This window comes from Gekko japonicus, unplaced genomic scaffold, assembly GCF_001447785.1.
Source record: "Gekko japonicus isolate JY-2015 unplaced genomic scaffold, Gekko_japonicus_V1.1 scaffold6, whole genome shotgun sequence".
NCBI classification, from domain to species: Eukaryota; Metazoa; Chordata; class Lepidosauria; order Squamata; family Gekkonidae; genus Gekko; species Gekko japonicus.
In genome coordinates, this window is record NW_015166417.1 from 2228272 (window position 1) to 2249145 (window position 20874).

Genomic DNA, 20874 nt, shown 5'->3' on the forward strand with positions numbered 1-20874 from the left:
AACCCTCCCGTGTTGTTATTTTTTTTAAATTGTCAGATTGTTCTGCAAACCTAGAGGGTCCCCTAAATGTGCTGAAACTTCCCCCATCTGCAGATTTACATATCTGCATATAGGGGGCACACTTGGGAATTAGATATATAGATTAATCCACTCTGGCTCAAAGATTTTAATTTCTGGAGACTCTGGAAAAGGAACTGAATTTTGAATAACCACTCACAAAATATTAAGACGACATTTCCTAGACGATGAAAATGGGAACAAAATAAGCAGTTTACTAGAGGCTGGCAAGAACAAAATAGGGATCATCCCTGGTATAAAAGGACAGATGGAGGCAGGCCCATAGCCAGGATTTTTTAAGTTGGGGAACATTTAAATGTTTTGGGGGGATGGCTAATTTAATTAACAGTAATTTAATTAAAGGTCTACCATAGTAGGCAACTCACTGGCATCACTGAGTGAAGAATAATTATGGACCACCAGGAATAAAACGTAAAAATGTAAAGACAGCATTTTCTTTCAGTTGCTTGAGAGTTCATTTATTCTGCTGGGGGATGTAAGCCCCCCCCCCAACTGCGAAAGTCCGGCTAGCACGCATCTTCCTGCATGCAATGCACCCCAGACCCAACATCACATGCCACTGCATAGGTGAATCTAGGTTACTAACAAGACACGGTAGTACACTGTGTCCCTTTAGCCTCCTGCAGTGCATGGATATTTATATAGGCAGCTGCCCAAAAACGCTGGATGCTTTTTATGCCTGCAATACATGCTTGTAACTGAGTGTGATTCTGAATGGTAGGATCGATGGAGCAGTTGCTGAAGCAGAGGAGGGAGGGGCTGGGCTGGATATTCAAATCGCCTCCTAGAACAGGCACAACTTCCCCTTCCGGCATGGGGGGGGGGAGTGAGTGGAGGGCCCTCAGTGGCAGGAGCACTCTGGGCTCTCCATGGGGAGCAGCAGCCAGACCAGGCTCAAGCTCTGGCTGTGGCAGAGTGTCCCAGGGGAGGTACACTCACTTTGGCTTCCTGGGCTCCTTCTGCAGACCCCCTGCCCACTGAATGCCTCTGGGGAGGAAAGGCACACAGGGATGAGAGAGCAGGCACCTCCTGGCAGTAAGCTGGGAGGCTCTAGCACTAAGTCGGGGGGGGGCAGGTCCTGAGGGGCCCCACCATAACTGCGACTCTGGATGGAGGGCAGGCATGTTTCCCTTTTTCTAAGTAGGCACCAGGAGGAGGGGCTGTTCCCAGGAGTACTCAAGGATCCATCCCTGGATCTGGCTGAATTGGCAAACTATTGGCCAGTGTCCAATTCGCCCTATTTGGGCAAATTAATTGAGAGGGCAGTGGTATTACAGTTGCAGGGCTTTATGGATGACACTTCCATGTTAGACTTTTTTTAGACTTTCACCCAGGCTATGCAATGGAGACGGCACTAGTCGCACTCATGGACAACCTCGAGAGACATCTGGATTAGGGCGGGTCAGAAGTATGTTGTTTGTTGGACCTGTCAGTGGTGTTCGACGTGGTCGACCATCAGTTACTGATCTGCCGCCTTGCCGACACTGGGATTCAGGGGCTTGCCTTGTAATGGCTTGTCTCCTTTCTCCAAGGTTGGGGACAAAAAATGACTCTTGGGGATCAGCTGTCTCGAAGGCACCCAATGATATGCAGAGTGCCCCAAGGGCGGTGCTTTCCCCGATGTTATTCAACATCTGTATGCACTCCCTTGCCCAGATTGCCTGGAACCATGGGCTGGGGTGTCACCAATACGCAGATGACACCCAGCTATATCTATTGTTGGGCAGTCAGTCTGACTCTACCCCGGAAGATCTGGACTGGACTACTGTAATGCTCTCTACATGAAGCTGCCCTTGTCACAAATCTGGAAGCTGCAGCTGGTGCAAAATGCGGCAGTCAGGCTGTTGATGGACCTCCCTATGCAGGAGCATATCCAGCCTGTGCTGAAGGCATTGCACTGGATGCTGATAGCATACCAGATTAGTTTCAAGGTGCTGGTTTTGACTTTTAAAGCCCTACATGGTCTGGGGCCTGCTTACCTGAGGGACCGCTTTTCCCCACATGTTCCCCAGAGAGCACTGAGGTCGGGGTATCAAAATAGTTTGGCCCTCCGTGGACCAAAAAACACCAGACTGGCCTCTACCAGGGCCAGGGCCTTCTCAGTAGTGGCTCCAAACTGGTGGATTGAGCTCCCGGAAGATATCAGGGCCCTACGGAACCTTTTACAGTTACACAGGGCCTGCAAAACAGAGCTCTTCCACCAGGCCTTTGATTAGGAGCTGCTACCAATAACAACTGAACTGCAGTAAGGCCCTTACGCCAACGCTAACAGCTTGCGACATACCAGATACTGACTCTGGCCATACCCCCTTGTCTCCATCTTAACATGGCCTATTGGGTTCACCATATAATGTTATACCGCCACCAGCACTTTGTTATGTACTTGAGTTTTATGATGCTTCATCTGTGTTTTAATGTATTTTAACTTTTAATGTAAGCCACCCTGAGCCTGCCTGGCAGGGAGGGTGAGATATAAATCGAATTAAATAAATAAATAAATAATTTTGCAGGTAGCCACACTGCTCATCGCAAAAGCATGTAATTCTTTTGATGACTGGGCAGATTCTTAGTCTCTTTTATTTTTTTATTTACAATACTTATAAGTCCATCTTTCTCATTGAGACTCACAGTGGGTTACACAAGGTAAATCAGTACAATCAATATGATGAGCCACCTAATAAGCAATATACTAGGGCTAGGATTACAGAAATCTGAGCATATTAGACATGATAGAAAGTGCAGATACAGTGCAGAAAATGGTATTAAATCATATTAGACATGATAGAAAGTGCAGATACAGTGCAGAAAATTGTATTAAATCATTAAATGACAACAGAATAATACTTCCTATACACAGCGGTATAGTCCCACAGCACATTTCCCTAAAGTGCCTTCCTGAACCATTCTGTCTGTAGCCCCTACTCCTTTTACAGAAAAGCTCACCGGAACAACCGAGTTTTACCGTTTGCAGAACGACAGTCCCATGGGAGCTTTTGTACCTTTTATGAGCACCATCCAAATAAAACAAGGCAGCGAGCCATGTCTCAAATTCTCCCCAACTTCTCAACAGGCTAGGTGTTAAAAAGAGGAGAAAGGGCGGAGAATGGCAGACCATGACGTTTTCATATCCTCTTGTTTGCACTCCTCCCCACCCCCAAACACACGCACACACGTGTTATATTTTTAATCTCTTGCCTTATTTGAATGTTTGTGACATGGAAGTTATTTCTTTGAAACAATCACCTTGGGAAACCTGGGGAAAGGGAGGTGGCATCTGACTCCTCGTGGCCTCCACAGGCATCCAACCTGGGCTCGAAACGTCACACGAGTGGAACGACCACCCATCACGAAGAGCTGCTGCTGCTGTTGAACTCTCTCTCGCTCACACACACAACTCGGCCAGTCAGTCACGACTCTGGGACCGGCCAACCAGGAGAGGAGACGACAGCCGCTCAAGCGGAGGCCATCCTCCTCGCCTCCTCCCCCGGAGACTGAGGGAAAACAAGGGCGGCGGCCCCGCCCCCCCCGACCGTTCTGCGGCGCGAGCCTCAGAGAGAGAAAGAGAGACCGTCTCTCACACACAGAATTCCCCCCACAAAGCGGGGGGAAAAGACTCGCGCGGCTCTGCGCCTGACTGCCCGAAGAGGAGAACGAGACGGCGCCCCCTATCACCGCGAGACACCCACCCTTGCTTGAAAGGGAGGGGGGTAGCCCCTCCTTCCGAGCCTACCTCGCTCCTGCGACTGCGCTGTCGGTCTCGGTCTCTCGGTCTCATGCGGCGGAGCAGCAGAGCAGAAGCGAGGCAACTGGGCTGGAGTGGAGTCACGTGACTAGCCCCGCCTCTTTCTCGGAAAGAGGAGGCATTCACAACCTGACCGGCCTCACCTGCACCCACGTGACTAATGCTATGAGATAAGGGGGGGGGGGAGTTCGCGAGCGTGGCGGCGTCGCTGCTGTTAGTTACCTGTCCAGGCCCAGTAAGGGCGGTGAGGGCATATTCACAACCTCATGCATCTGATTGGAGTCAGTGCTGCAATCCTTCCCCACATTTAACTGTCACTAAAAAAAATTCAGACACGTGCAAACCTATCTAATACTCAAAAGTAAATATCGCAGGGTTTAACTCTTCTTCCTATATATAACGGCTCCCCCCTTCCCCCGCTGTAATTAGCTTTTGAGATTTTATTCCAGTTTTGTCTGAAGAAGTGTATTTTGCACAGGAAAGCTTATGCTTTGAATAAAACGTTGTTGGTCCCAAAGATGCCACTGGACTCAGAAGTTGTTCTGAAGCGGCTTCTGACCAACACAGCTACCCTCCTGAATCTTCTTCCTATATGTTTGACATTTCCTCTCTCTCTCTTTTTTTTTTTTTGACAGATTAAAAAGAAGAGAGAGAGGTATCATGTCAAGGACGGAATCCGTTTCAACACTGTTTTTGTAGTTATGTCAGCCTCATGTGAATTCAGTGATCATCGGCACCATCACAGACTGAAACCAGTCTGTCATTTCCAGATGAGGAAATAATCCTGGCATCATACTCCTTAGGTCATAATAACACCCATGGGAAGGACAGTCAGTCACATGTCCCACAGTCATGTGCTTGAGGGAACACATACATTTCCATTTGCAAACTGTCATTTATAAAATTCACAAGTAGATGTAATCGTATCTGGATTGTTACATAAATGTGTTGCTACAGGTACTTAGAACAAATTAATTATTTTAAATGTTTTCCAATTGGAGTTACTACCAGAGGTGAGACTTGAATTTTGGGGGTTAAAAAAATGTGGCAAATAACTCTCATTCTTAATGTAAAATGACATCAGTAAAATTCACAAGTAGCAACTAGCCTGCTCGGTAAATGGATCAGACCAATGAATTGGACTATCACCCTTTCAACTCAAAGCACCATCAAAATGAGGCATGCATATCTTTATCCTTATTGTGGAGCCCCCATTCTCTGCTCTCAGAACTCTTAGGGGCCCTCAATGACAGTTCAGCAAGATTTGCTACTTAAAAACACCATCCTGGCCACCAACCCTGCAGCCAACAGCATTCAGCTAACAGCACTCTCTGTTCTAAGCTGTCTACTTTTCCTGCCTACCCACTCCACTGCCTCTCAGCCCTCACCCAGGAGCTGGAGGCATGAACACCAACCCTACCCGTCTACTCGTCCAACTGAGGATGCAAGGAAAATGCATCCTGTACCATTAAGCGTTGTGGAATCCCCTGCCTCAGACATCTCTCCCCTGCGACACATAAGAATATAAGAAAAGCCAATGTTGGATCAAGCCAGTGGCCCATCCAGTACAACACTCTCACACAGTGGCAAAAAATACCAGCTGCCATCAGGAGGTCAACCAGTAGGGCCAGGACACTAGAAGCCCTCCCACTGTTGCCTCCTCCCAAGCACCAAGAATACAGCACATCACTTGCCCCAGACCGAGAGTTCCTATCTGTACCTTGTGGCTAATAGCCTCTGATGGACCTCTGCTCCATATGTTTATCCAATTTTCTCTTGAAACCGTCCATGCTTGTGGCCACCACCACTTCCTGTGGCAGTGAATTCCATGTGTTAATCACTTTTTGGGTGAAGAAGTACTTCCTTTTATCCGTTCTAACTCGACTGCTGAGAAATTTCATTGGGTGCCCACAAGTTCGTGTATTGTGATATAGGGAGAAAAGTACTTCTTTCTCTACCTGCTCTATCCCATGCATAATCTTGTAAACCTCAATCATGTCACCCCTCAGTCATCATTTCTCCAAGCTAAAGTGCCCAAAGCGTTTTAACCTTTCTGCATAGGGAAAGGGTTCCAACCCTTTTATCATTCTAGTTGCCTTTTTCACAATGTTATAATATCCTTTCCGAGGTGTGGTGACCAGAATTGCGCACGGTATTCCAAATGAGGTCGCACCATCGATCTATACAGGGGCATTATGATACTGACTGATTGGTTTTCAGTTTCCTTCCTATTTATCCTCAGCATAGTGTTGGCCTTTTTTTATTGCAGGCGCACACTGTTTCAACATTTTCAGTGAGTTATCTACTACGACTCCAAGAACTCTCTCTTGGTCAGTCTCTGCCAGTTCGGACCCCATCAACGTGTATTTATAGTTAGGAGTTTTGGCCCCAATGTGCATCACTTTGCACTTGGCCACACTGAACCCTTTCAGGAGTTTCAAGTAATGTCTGTCATAGAGGGGCTATGCACAGTGCAGAAAGCCCCACCCACTAGAGATATGCTGACAGAATGTCACATGATAATGGTATGACATTATACTGATGCAAGCCCACATGCAAGCAGGAGAAATAGCATAACCACATGTCTGGGTGACTACTGGCTGCTCCAGCCATTGCCATTAATGGCCAGATACACATGACTAGTAGCATCATCAGTGTGCAGGCATCCAGGGCTTGTTTCTGGTTACCCTTGGTGAATCACCTCTAGGTAATTGACAGGAAAACTCTCTAACCTGTGCTCTCTAACCTGGAGAGCACAGAGGCAGCAGAGGATAGGACTCACAATAACGGGTTTAAATTAAGGACAGGAAGGTACCAGCTGGATATTTTATCAAATACCAGCTGGATATTAGGAAAAACTTTTTTGCAGTAAGAGTTGTTCAACAGTGGAATCAGCTACCTAAGGAGGTGGTGAGCTCCCCCTCACCAGCAGCGGCTGGACAAACTTGTTAGGGATGCTCTAGGCTGATCCTGCATTGAGCAGGGGGTTGAACTAGATGGCCTGTAGGGCCCCTTCCAGCTCTGTATGATTCTATGACCCTGGGCCAGGCAGCCCACACTGTTTCCTGCAGCTCTTTTGGCCAGCTGCTTGGTTGGGGAAAGTGGGGCCAGCAGGCCTAAGGATTAGTGGTTTCCAATTTGGTCCACACTGCATACTTAAAAGGAAGAGGCGGCATGTGGGTGGGCATTTGGATCATCCCTGTCAGCAAAGTATGTTGATTTAGGTGGTTTAACTTTTACTGCAACACATATTTTTATTTGCATTTTGCTGTGTTTGAAAAATAATCCTTCAGTATTGCTCACACTCAGTAAGAAGACTTCATTGGGATGCCTTTCTCTTTACCGGGTCTTGCTACCTAAGAGAAACATAATAGCACAAAAGGCACCACAAGCCTAGACTAGACTTACACAGTGTTATCTAGCAAGTTTAGAACATACTGTTCAGTCCTTATAATTCATTGCTTTGTGTATCAAACAGGAGTATGCGAACAGACACATGTATAACATCCTATTTTAAAGTAGTCTTTTCAGATGGGTTCAAATAAAATAACTGCAGTTTTACAAAGCTTGTGTAGAATTAAAATTCCAGACAGTAAAGGTCCCATCTCATATTTGATAAAAAGTGTACATGTGAGCAAATTCCTTTCTGTAGGATGGTCACATTCACAAGTTGTTCATTGCAAAATTATTGGTCCTTAACTTTTTGTGTCAGGGTGACCACAGTTATCTTCTACCACTTACATTCTCACTCTGGTCTTTAAAAAGTTCATGTATCCTTTCCTATTTATTTCCTTCAAAAAGTGCGCATTTCAGAATGACAGCAGTGCATTCCAAGGACCAGAGTAGGTAAGCATCAAAGCCAGCGGCCAGACATGAATTTCACCCCTAGAATTATACTGAAGTGGTTGATTCCTACTATATGTTAACAACATTGTACAGTACTGAAATTGTATGCATTATGTTCATTTTTACTAGTTTTACTATGTGTTCTGTATTCTGTGAAATAATTCTATTGCCTCCACATTTTTTGGATCAAAACTATTGTTTACTGATCACCAGTAACAAATTCTTGAAAAACTTCTGGCCCATGGTTTTCATATTTCTCTGCTGTGAATGAAAATAGTAAACAGTGGAAGGGAATCAAAAGCTGAAATGCCGTTGTTTACTTTCCATCAACAACTTTACATTTTTAGAGCAGTTCATCACAACTTTTAGTAATAAGCTTGGTCATAAATGTGGCTAAGTCAAGCGGAACAAATCTTCTTGTAAAACAGCTAGAGATAAAAGATTGATATCTAGTTTGGATAAATGTACTGAAATATTTCTGAATAATTTATAGAAACTAATTAGCCACAATTCAGTCGTGTTTTAGGGCAGGGGAACTTAGAGATAATGCTATTCTGCTGCTATGTAGTTGAGATTCTAAAAGCAGAATTTTTAAAAATCCATTTCATTAGAATATGGAAAATGGACACTGCTGGGAATTTTGTTTTTGATGGTATATAAACCCTTTTTGAACCGGTAAAGCTAGAGTATCCCAGTTTGCCACTTTAATTCGGTATCCTGGACATTATACAACCCTATTGCGCAAAGCTAGTGACAGTTGCACATGGGCCACTAAGGAAGACTTTAGCCTAAGAACTGCAGCAGAAGTCAAGGACTGGATGCATAATGGAGAATACATTTAGGCATGCAGAAGGTGGCCTTTTCAATGAAGATTCTCTGAGCAGGTGTTTAAGTATGAACCCCAATAATATGAAGTTACTTTGTTCTGCTTTGGCATTTGGTCATCCACTGGACAGCCTTGAGTAGCATAAAGGTTTCATCTGACATCAGTATACTTTGGTATGGTATCACCAGATAGGATTAACGCCCCAAAAAGGACTGTAGGTAGCCTTACTCATTATGTGGAATGTCCTGTTGGTACTTATTTAAGATTTCAACCTATGAGTTCTTAGCGCAAGTGGGAAAAAGCAATTATTATTAAGTTCTTATAGTAAAGTTTATGAAGACCTTCCTTAAGTAAGAACTTCCATAAGTTACCTCTTGCTCCGGTTAACATCCTGCCACATTCACTGCCATTGTAGTTTAAAGAGAGTTTTTATTTTCAGGATCACTTAGGAATCATATGACTGATTATGAAAAATCCACGGTGAGCAGGGGGAACCTTGGCTGGACATAACTGGGTGGAAAAGGTGAGCTGCATTTAGAACCCTCTTGCTTTTGGGGCTGTTGTTGCCACTGTTTCATTATTTTTCTCACCAGACATTTTCTAAAAAACAATGAAAGCTATCAAAAGGGTATCTGATTACTCTGTTTCCCAGATCCTTCCCCTCCTATCTCTTATAACAGATCCCCCCCCCATTTACAGTTAGAAAACAGAAAAACAAACACCTGTGAGGTGCGGAGTTCTCCTTTAGGACATACACAGAATTAAAATAACAGAGAGAAAAAACTGGTTTGCAAAACAGTCTTTTATTGTATCCGTGCCACACATACTAGTGAAAAATAACACTCCTAAAAAAAAAAAAGAATGCTACCTTTTCCACAACGTTTTGTTTTAAATGAAACTTCAAGTACTCTTACATAGGTACAAAAAAAATCTGGTCTATCTGCCTCCAACAGGCCACCACAACACACAGTAGATAAAACACAGTGGTTACAAATGTCTTTTTGTTATTTCTGTGGCAAGGCAAATGGAGGGAAATGTTTTTTTTTATGAAAAAATACTGTGTGCGTAGGAAATTGTCACAATTTTTATTCCACATGGATACAAATGATTATACTTGAATTTTGAGGCCCTGGTGGCTTGAAATTATATAACAAAATAGAAAAATGGAAAACTAATATCCCCTACACCCTGTTTTAAAGGCAGGCACTACAAAGATTAAGGAGACTCCACAGTGTTGGTAGAGGATAGTTACTGTACAAGCCATATAGCTATAATTACCTTAAAACTAAAATAAAATGCTACAATCCTTCTAAGGCATAAACAATAATGTCTGCAAACAATATGTACACATCATACATATTTAAAACAAGACTTAATATAAACAATAATGAACAGTATATACATATGTCTCTTTTTTTCTTCACTGTCTTGAAATACAATTTAACTACACAAGTGATGCAGCAACATATATATAAATGTACTTGTAACTCTACAGTAAAGTTTAATTTTTCGTGCTTATTACAGCACATCAGTGTAAACAGTTTTACTTGGCTTTGTTTTATATTTTAAAACATTCCTTGTTGTATTTTCAAGATTTAAAGCAATTTTTCCCTAATTCTTCCTTTTCACAGAAAACGAAGAGTCTGGATGCTATTTAATCATAAATAATTCATAAAATTAAATACATTTACTAAAAATAAACTACAAAGTAAAAAAAATGAAAAATAGATATTTATTGAAAGGGAAAACAGAATCTTTTCCCCCAAGTAGAGCTCTGGTGGTTGAATATTCAGTGCGTTTTGATATATTTTAAATTGCTATTGCACTATAACACCCCTTACTTTTAAATTCTTTGGGTGTACTTCCCTGTTCTACCTAAAATAGTTTGATAAAACACACAAACCAAGAACCAAGGGCCGTGGTTGCCATAGGAGTGAAGCCTTAAGAATTAGTACCACACCTCTGTGATACTTTAAAGGAGAAAATAAAACAGTCATTAGTTATGCATGTGCCTTGTACTTTAATGTAAATACAGTTCACATTGCTGGTCTCATTCATCCTCATTTAAAAAAAAATAAACATGTTGGACAGTGATCACTTCAGCTCACTTTGAAAATCTCTGTCCATTTTTTTTCAAAATGTTTCCTCATATTGTGGCCAGCTCGGCCTATGTCAGAATCGTCTTCATTAAACGTTTCACAGTTGTCAAACACAAGCCTGACATCTACAGCAAAGGCTTCAAGATTAGGGTACCTGAAAGAACAAAGAAGATGCTATTTTGGGGGATACAGAATGAAAAGGGGGGGATCTAAAATTCTTTCCATAGATGAAACAGTGACAAGATTAATTTAAAGCAGTATGCTGAGTATTATTTATTTAATCATTTTTAATGGCTTACATCATTCCCGTCTCCTCCATTTTATCTGCACAACAACTCTGTGAGGCTGAGAGAGCGTGACTGGCCCAAGATCACTCAGCAAGTTCCCATGGCGTGTGTGGGGATTCAAAGCTGGGTCACTCAGATACTAGTCCATCACTCTTAACCACTATACCACTTTTGGAGTACGTCTCCACTATGACTCAAATACAGCAATCAATAGGCATTAATTGTATAAGAAAAGTTGGTTTAATTTTATTTTTAATTTTTCTTTCTTTTTTTAAAACAAATTTTATTGCTTGGATATATCTTCATATTCAACAGTACAACTTTTCTTTCCACATATATCCTTTTCTCAATTCTCCTACCCCCCCTTCTCTTGGCCTCCTGCAATGCTCCCACCCCCTCACACAAAACAATTCTTATATATTTTTAATTTTTCTTAACATGGTTTATATAAGTATTTACTTACTGTCCATTACTTAGTTTCTCTCGAATGGTGGAAAAATCCATGGGTTTTTTAATAACCTTCCGATAACCAGGAACAAGTTTCAAGTTTACAGGAAGTAGGAAAGGCCATGCATCCTCATGAGTTTCCAATTCAGAAAGGATAACACTAAGAAAAAAGAATAAATTGATTTCTGTGCCATTTTGTATTTCACATAGCAAGTGACTCCATCTAGCTATGACTGATTCTACACAAGGGCTTTTCCCTGCATGAATAACAGGAAGCTACCAAATTAAAGCAGAACATCCACATGATTTTGTGCTCATTGTGAGCATGACTTGTGGCATTCTTTTAGTCTAGAGGAACAAAAATATGTCTCTCTCTCTCTCTCTCTCTCTCACACACACACACACACACACACACACACACACACGTTTAAAGGGGAATCTACAGAATGCCTGCAGGGGCATGTTCATGTGAGACACTCCCTCCATCATTACTATGAGGGCAGACCTAAGATTTGCTTTCAAAACAGTTTGGAGCAGCATGTTACTAGACACCATTCCCCATCCCGAGTGCTTCAAATGTTGCTGTTGCCATTGCAGGGGTGCATTTTCATGTCCCTGTGGGGGAGCAGCCTATAATTACTTACACAAGTATACACTGGTCTGTTCAGTGTCTTTTTAACTGCTATTCTCCTTGAGTGCAGTGCTTATTAGCCATCCCAGCTTGCCACAAAACTATATGTTGCTATAATTAATAATCCTAATGTCAAGTGCCTATCACAAAATCAGTGAAACAGGCCCACCCACTCGCAATGACAGGATTTCTTTATGGGGCTCCAAGGGGAATTTTTACAATCATGGGGACAACCAGTACCCTTATAGTTTGAGGCTCAGTTTGACTTCAAAATTCAGAGTTAAGTAAACTCAGCTGGGCTGTACCTGCATAAAGCCATGTCCTTGGATTCATCGTGTTTAGCTTTCTTCACAGGGGAAACACTTTCTTGCTTTGAGGAACTAACAGAAACATTTTCATCAATTTTTCTCTTTTTGGAGTCTGTTTTCGCTTTTTTTATTGAGTTGCTTGTGGTTGCAGAGTCCTCTTCCTCCATCTCTACCATTAAGGGCAATTTCTTGCCTTTCTTATGGTCGTTACTCTTCTTCCCTTTGAGTGGATTTTTTTTAACTTTTAAAGTTTGACCACTTGCCTACAGCAGAAAGAAAAAATCATGATAAAGTAAGCACAAACACAGTAGGCAAACTGATGCTGTGTGTCCATTGACAAAAAGGTTCCATATTCTCTAGAATGAAATCACCAGCAGTGCTTTTAGCAGAAGAATCTAAGAGCCAATTCATAAAGCGATGCAGGGTATAAATACAGAGAGAAACACTGGTCTGTTCAGTGTCTTTTTAACTGCCATTCTCATTGAGTGCAGTGCTTATTTGTCCCTAACATTAGCCATCCCAGCTTGCCACGAAACTATATGTTGCTATAATGCAGACAGTACGGAGAAGGAGCAGGAACGTGGCCTTTAGGGCCCTTTGAACAAGATGCTAGGCCATGTGGAGCTCTGCAAAGGAAAGTGCTTTCTGCATAGTCTGCATTTCATATGAATAATGAAAGTCACTGGAAAAGGGAGATAATTACTTAACTGGGATCAATTAGAAAACAATTGGACTGGATTCTAAAACACTGCAGGCTAGTGTTCCAGTTGTGCTGGGAGATTTATAGCTCTCCGGTAGCTCCCCCACTTCTCCCGGAGAAGCCCTGTCGAAGTTGCAAATGTTCCTTCTATTGGCATGGAAAGAAGCACTTTCCATTTGCATGGGGGAGGGAGGACACAGATTGTGGCCTTAAAAATCACATGGAGATTTCAGATCTCATAATATTTGCATGTCAGTGAAATGATCCATCCTCTTACAATCAGGTCAACTTTAAGGCCACTTTAGAGTTCTATAGACAATATTAATCTCCTGTCTTCTCATACTATCCTTGTCTTCAAAAGCTAAAAAATTAATCACTGCAATTGCTGTGATGAGTCAGCACTGCCCTATCAGCTTTAAACAAAAATCTGTAAAATTACAGTAAACAACACAGTATAGGAAATGGAAGTGTGACTTTTTAGGACATGGTCTATTTAACAATTTTATTTTTTTCCACGTCTGAAGAGCACAGTAATTAAATGGGCATTGATATTGACTTGTAAGAAGTTGTAAATGAAATGGAGATGAAAAGGGGAAACTACCAGTGGACCCAGACAGATTACAAACCAATGTCTGGACAAAGTAAAAGTGAGATTCTCTATGACAAAATAAAACACTGGAGTATAAATTACTTAAACATGCTGTTTGCAAATGAGTAGGCAATATACTGGATATAAGATTAGGACAGAGAAATCATGATTTAAGACAAAGTTTCTCTAAATCCTACCCATTGGACATTAAGCAACACACATACAATATATACACAGTACAGAGCCAGGGCCATCCTATCTCTGGGACAAGTGTACCATCATGATAAAACATAAAAACACAGGCCTGTTGCATGCACACTTTGCAGTAAAAATAATTTTTAAAAAATCTGTAATTTGTCTTCTATGTTTTTCTATTAGCAATTAGGACTTATTCACACCTTACATTTTTTACATGTGCAAAAACCTGTAAAGGGATCTTAACCAGTTTGTTGCACAAAGAAAGTGGACTGATCCATCATGCTGTGGGATTACATGAAGGTAGGGTTGCCAAGTCAGTTTTTCTTACCGGTGGGGGAGCCTCGCCGGGCTCCAGGAGCTGTCTGTCGATGTGCGTGCGCGCCGCCAGCACGTCACCAGAAGTGACGCGCAATGTCGATCATGTTGAAGGTGTGGCCCTGATAGAGTTTTCCCTCCGATGATCGGGGCCACGCCCCCAATGTGATTGACGTGGTTGCGTCACCTCTGGTAACGCAGCCACGCTGCGCTTCGGGGGGCGGAGTCCCCCCCAGGGCCCAATTCCGCGGCGGCGGGAATCGGGCCTCCGAAGCGGGGGTTTACCCACCCCCACTTGGCAGCCCTACATGAAGGTTAAAATCTCTGCCATTCACACAGCTATATCTTGACTATTTTTTACTTCTGTAACAGCTGTATGTGCTACTGCTTCAAACACAGCTAAGCCAGAATTCAGAAGGATATGCACCAACCATGCACATACATAAACTGTTGTAGTGTTAATCTTTTTAGAGTATGCCCCCATCTTATCAATACAGTTGCACTAAAGCAACATAAAAAGGCTTCTTAACCTTACGTTCACTTTGTAAGGACCTTGTCAGTTGTGGTAAGTGACCTTCACCTCCAAGCAATCAGATAGCAATGCTCATGTAAACTAGACAGGACTTGTTTTTTTTTTCTCCACTCTTTCAAGTCCACTGCGTACCTTGAATGTTCTTGAAGTATGCATCTAATAAACATTGTATACATTTGGTGGAGTGCAAGGCTGTATTAATGGATAATTGCTGGAGATAGACAAAGCATTAAAATGTAATCCGCTGTGAAGTGCTGCTAACTACTAATAAGAAAATGTAGGAGATAAATTATAATTAAATATATATATACACACACACACACATACATACACACATATTATTGCAACATGTACATGTGGAAAGCCTTATTTTTAAGCTGAATTGCGAAACAATTTGGATTCAAATTTCAATTAGTATTACCTTTGCTATGCAAGCAGGACAAAACCAGTCACCATCTGGAATTGTATTGATCTTGGGCCTATGGCAATAAGTGTGACAACCTTTGTCACACCCATCACAAAGCAGCAACAGTTCTTCGTTGTCCCCTTTGCGGCATATTTGGCAGTACTACAAGAGAAGGAAATTATTTCAGATAATTATGTCCTTAATTTATGCACTGGATTAAATATGCATCCATAAATTAATTTCCCCCCCAGAATCTGTAGTTCTATTGGACATTTACACTTAATGCAGAACCTCAGAAGAGAAAAAAGTGAAACATTCCTATCTGCCTGTCTTCTGTATTTCCTTCTTAAACGCACAGCCAGTGTTCAACTAGAGTGACTGCCTGCTTAGGACTGCTTCACATATTACGACATTCTTACACAAAGCCGAAAGTGCCACATGCCTATCTGTCTGTCTTCTGTATTTCCTTCTTAAACGCATAGCCAGTGTTCAGCTAGAGAGACTGCCTGCTTAGGACTGCTTCACATATTACGACATTCTTACACAAAGCCACTTCCATGAAAGAATTAGTATGAAAGTGTGAAACACACAGAACTTAGTGTGGAAAGATGGTACATATTTTTTCCTTTTGTTCCATGTACAAGCACTAGGGAACATGCTGGTTGCAGTTTCAAAGAATGTACGTGCAGAGAAAAAAAAATCTGTAAAATCATCACATTTAACAACCTACATGCAGGCTTCAAATTAATGCCTGCACAAGCTGGGACCCTGAAAAGACTCACAGGGAACAATTCAGAATACTCATCCATCCCTAACTCTCTGCCTTGACAATTCTCAGATGCCTGGTTTTGTTTTCCTCTCACCTCTTTTTTATTTAACAGGCACTCATCTGCTTTCAATATTCTGTCCTTTCTAAAGCATATTTAGTCTTAATCAAAAAGGTTTTGGACACACACACACACACACTCACTTTGGTTAAATTACAAACTTGAATTTTCCCACAAACCTGGGGAGTATGTAGAGACCCCCTACCTTGCTTATGGGAGGCCAATTTTTATGGCTTTCACCAACTACATAGGTAGTGAGTTTACTTTCCAGTTTACCACTGGGTTTACTTGTTAGGTATGTTAGACAAAAGTTACCTCTGTGTAGGATTTAGTAATACATGAAGCAGTTCTCAAAAGAAAAAATGACATTCTTGACAAACTTATGACCTCCAAGACCAGCCACCAGATTCATGGACTAACTATCTTTTGGTAACACTTCTAAAAACATTTCATGAAATCAGTCTGTGTGTGTGTGTGTGTGTGTGTGTGAGAGAGAGAGAGAGAGAGAGAGATTAGAAACTGTTGTAAGAATTTGGAAGAGAAAGCCCAGAGTGCATATACACACTCAAGACTCATATACCATTTATTTATGAACTGTTTAATCAAATAATTAAAAATTATGATCAGCCCTAAAACCGAACTACACCAAAAACTAACAACAGCGGCAATAGTAAAGCAGCACCACTGGAGGATAATCAAGAGAGGAATTATCTGATAATTAAAAGCTTGCTTAATTTTTTTAAAGTCTTACTCTAGTGCCTGAAGATGGTCAGAAATGAGAGCCTGGTGAAGTGAAAAGGATTTTCAAAATTTGGATGCTACTACTGAGAAAGCCCTATCCTTCATAGCCACCCACCTTACTTCCAAAGTTTGGGGAACATGAAACAAAGCCTGCAATGCATTGTCTGGACAGGAATAAATGGCTGCAGAAAGTCCTTCAGATATTATGATCCCAGATGATAAAGGGCTTTAAAGATTAGGCCCAAAATGGCCAGGCAACTGTGAGAACCCTTAAGAACTGGTGTGATATGCTGCCTCTAGTGTTGCTGCTGCAGTCTGGGCTAGCTGAACTTTCTAAACAGTCTTCAAGGACAGCTCTCTATATGGCACATAACTTTCTAAACAGTCTTCAAGGACAGCTCTATATATGGCACATGGTTTTAATCTAACTTGGAGATGACAAAAACATGGGCCACAGTGGCCAGATGTAATTTCTCAAAGAAGGGCTGCAGCTTGCATACCAGCCAAAGCTGTTTAAGGGCTCTACAAACTACAGCTGAAAACTGCGAACCTGCTCCTTCAGGAAGAATGCTACCCCATCCTGAGTAGGCTGTAACCTGATTCCATGATCAACAGCGCTACTAGCCAATAGGACTGAGTTCCATGGCTTCTGTTCTTTCACTTGATTCAGATGGCATGGAAAGAGCTGAATATCATCTGCACATGGATGACATGCCCTCATAACTCTGGAGGGCTTTCCCTGGTGGCATTAAGGAGAGGGAGAGAACTGGACTTTGTAGAGCTCCATGGCCTAACTGCCCTGCATCTAGACAGTGCTCCCCTACCCCATCCTCTGGAAATGGCATGTTGAGTAAAATCAGAACCACTGAAGTACAGTGGCTCCACTGCCCAGCTCAGTCAGCTTGTTCGGAAGCATATCATGGTCAGTGTTGTCAAAGCCCACTGAGAAATAAAGGGAAAAAATGAGAAGCGATGTACTACCCTATCCCATTATTGGTGGGTGTCATCTATGAGGGAGACTAAGGCAGTTTCCATCCCAAAACAGAGTGTGAAATAAAATTTAATTGGGTCTAAAAAAGCAGAGTCATCCAAGAGCACCTGGAGCTGGACAGCCACATCTCCACTAAAGCATTTTGCCCCCCAAGATGCTTTACAGAAGCCCCCTTCAGACACTGCGTCTGCATGTATTGAGACCCTGCCAACTGGGCATATCAGGTATGCACACCACCCATGATGTTCCCAATATGTGCAGCTGCCATGCTGTTTAAACAGGGGAATGCACACGTTTTGGATGCACATAGAGATTTGGTGTGCATGAATCAGAACTCTGAAAAATCCAGTGGCCAGTTTGCTTGTACCAAAGCTGTACACTCATGCAAAATACGTGTTCAGACAGTATGGGGATCGCATATATCAGGAGGATCTATATATTGCTGGGAAGTCCTTAGCGTAAGAGATCTCTTCATATCCACGTATGAACTTGAAGTGCTTTCTGACCATTGTCCAGTGGCTTAGGAAAAAAGACTAGCAGGATGATGTCCTGCGTAAGGTAAGACCTGGACACTACTTCAGGGGGAGGGGAATTAAATTAGGGTGAAATACAGTAAATGGTGGGTCCTGTTCTCAGATTGCACAACTCATCTGGAAGATGTGACAGCCACTAAAAATGTGATTTTGAATAACAGAAGTCTGAAAACACAAGTGATGAAAGGTAGGCCTCTAAATTTGGACAAAAGAGGCTCCAGGATAGAACCATGGTTTAAAAAAAAGGGTGAACATGGATCAACCCTTTAAAAAAAATTCCACAAAATTCTGGGAAGACGCTGAACCATATTGACGTTCAACATTAAATGCAGAGATACCAGCCAGATGAACTTGTAAGAAAGAGGAACCCAAACCAGTAGTTTAAGGTGTAAAATATATTCCAAAATGTCAGGAACTGAGGCTGAAGAGGGACAGAGACTGTGATGTTCCATGTAGGAACAAATTTTCTTCCACTGAGCAAAGGACCATCTCATCCCTCATAGATGATATTATTGCCTGAAGGGATGAACCCTCCATAGACTGAGTTTCGGAGATACCGGTCATGGTAAAGTATTCTAATGCTGACTTAAGAGATCCATATAATGTAGTAGGTAGATGCACTCTCATTTGGGCAGCAGATAAGTTAGGGTTGCCAACTCCAGGTTCAGAAATAGCTGGAGATTTGAGGGTGGGTTTTAGGGAGGGACCTCAGTGGGGTATAATGCCATACATTCCACTTTCTGAAACAGCCATTTTCTCCAGGAGATGAGTGAACCATGGCTGGCATAGCCAGTAAGATGCTACTAGCATGCGTCTGTCTCAGTCCATGATTAGATTCCACATCACAGGAGAGGCAGAAAAGCATACGTAGTGGCCTCCTTGGCTTCCCACCTTTTAGTTGTAAGGTACAATTTCTGAGAAATTAATTCCCATCCCAGCACTATCAGCCACTGAGGCAATTGGCTTTTTATGAGTTGTGTGTTTTATATGTTTTAACATGGTGTTAATTGTACTGTATTGATATTGTTGTACTATATTTATATTGTTGGAACCCTGAGCCTGTTAAGGGGAGGGCGGGATACAAATCCAATAAATAAATAAATAATACAACCCAAGGATCCTCTCTGTATCTCTCCCCTGCTTTAGTACAGGGGGACTTTTTGTTGTAGAATATGGTGAGTAGTTCTACACAAGTTGGACCCAAAGACTGAACATTGTCAGATAAGTGCCAAGGTTTCCAGTACCAACTGTGAACCACTGTGCCTCCTCCAACAGCAAATCTCTGCAGAAATGTTCAAGTTCCAGGAAATGTATGGCTGTGAGGAAAATGCTGTTGCAGATGTCCCATGTCCACATTTTTGATGCTACAGTACGCAGTCTACAAGATGCTGGGTCCCTATGGTTTGTTTACATTGGTTGCTACCAACACAACCCTGACGATTGGCGTCCACGAGGACATTCCATACTGCAGTGATAATTAACATGGAGTCCCTAGAGTTTCTAAGTTCAGGTACTACTGACTGTGAGATTCTTACAGGAAGCTCTTCTGTCCTGAAGGGATAACTACAATAGATATCTTCTGTCTTGTCAGCCAGACATGAACTGGTAGGATTAGTGCCAGAATGGTGAAAACCATATACTGGTAATCCCAAGCAAGCAGAAAAAGGCTGAACTGTAAGGGTGCATATGAAAACATGCAGTTTTGTTTTAAAGACATGCATATGAGATGACTGCAATTCTAAATGCCATTAGTCCAAGAAGGCACAGGCTGTGACATAAGTGTGGCTTTAATGGCAAAGATCATATGAGTTCTTGTCTTGTGGAAAGAAGATGCAATCTATAGTAGCTCTGAGAATAGCTCAGATGACCTGGAGCTTACACATGGGAACAGTGGTTGACTTCTCTGTGTTGATGCCCAGATCCAAAGATTAAAGGAGTGTAAGAGTGGTATATATGTTGGAGATGGTGTTCAACAAGCAGTACATTGTTGATGAATGGGAAGCTTATGACATTTTGTAGTCTGAGGTGAGCTGAGTGAACTGTCAGACATTTTGTGAAAACTCTTGGAGAGAGGCATTTTCTGTACTTTGGCATGTGGAAATACGTGTCCTGAAGATCTGCTGGGCAAACCATGTTCCAGTTTCTAGGAGTGGAAGGATGGTCGATAGGGAGAACATCCTGATTTTTTTGTGACAGATAAATTAATTGACACCTCTCAGGATGATTACAGATGGTGGTACTCCATTTAATTTTGTGAGGGTGGTTTTTTTTGTCATGCTACTTGTGACAGGGATGTGGACTGGAATGCATTCTGTCTTTTACAGGCATGTGAAGGGGGAAAGATATAGCCCAGGTTCAGCCAACCAACCTGCCTGGGGATTTGGGGTAGCTCTTGGAATCAACATAAGGACAGCTGCAGTCCCATCAAAGTTCAGCAAAGGGACCAGTGAAGGAAGCCTTCACTATTCCAGACCACCTCTTAGAAGCTGTCGAGTATCAGAGCCCATGCAGTATTTTGCCAGCTGTGAAGCCACCTGGAGTAGAGGTATATATCATATGGCTGAGGTTCAATTCCTCAGGTTGAAGCTCAAAACCGAATTACAGAAAATGAAATTAATTCCAGCATCAGAAGGTGAGAGGATCAAAGGGAATGAGAGGGAAGTAATGGTTTGGACATAATGGCTCCAGCCATCAATGATGCCAAAGAGTTCTCCCAGAGGAATGTGTGACATAGGATTCCTGTTAGCTTGCTTAGTAAATCTAGCAAAGCAACAGCAG

The 20874-nt window shown here is 42.3% G+C and overlaps 2 protein-coding genes across 3 annotated transcripts in view; both read right to left on the reverse strand.

Annotated features, from left to right (window-relative positions):
* Positions 1 to 3878, reverse strand: part of WDSUB1 (WD repeat, sterile alpha motif and U-box domain containing 1) — a 37735-nt gene extending 33857 nt beyond the window's left edge. Inside the window, exon 1 of one of the 2 annotated variants that reach the window (XM_015411554.1) lies at positions 3809 to 3878. The gene's annotated coding sequence lies outside the window, so the exon portion shown is untranslated. Of the gene's footprint in view, positions 1 to 3321; positions 3517 to 3808 lie in introns of those variants that run through there. The other variant, XM_015411555.1, reaches the window with a different exon arrangement.
* A 6383-nt stretch (positions 3879 to 10261) lies between these two features.
* The window catches only part of BAZ2B (bromodomain adjacent to zinc finger domain 2B), a 160571-nt gene continuing 149958 nt past the window's right edge, over positions 10262 to 20874 (reverse strand). The window contains exons 32-35 of the mRNA XM_015411533.1: positions 15020 to 15166; positions 12262 to 12527; positions 11342 to 11485; positions 10262 to 10745 (exon numbers count right to left, since the gene is read on the reverse strand). Coding sequence (XP_015267019.1) covers positions 10592 to 10745; positions 11342 to 11485; positions 12262 to 12527; positions 15020 to 15166 — 711 coding nt within the window. The 3' untranslated portion in view covers positions 10262 to 10591. The remainder of the gene's footprint in view (positions 10746 to 11341; positions 11486 to 12261; positions 12528 to 15019; positions 15167 to 20874) is intronic.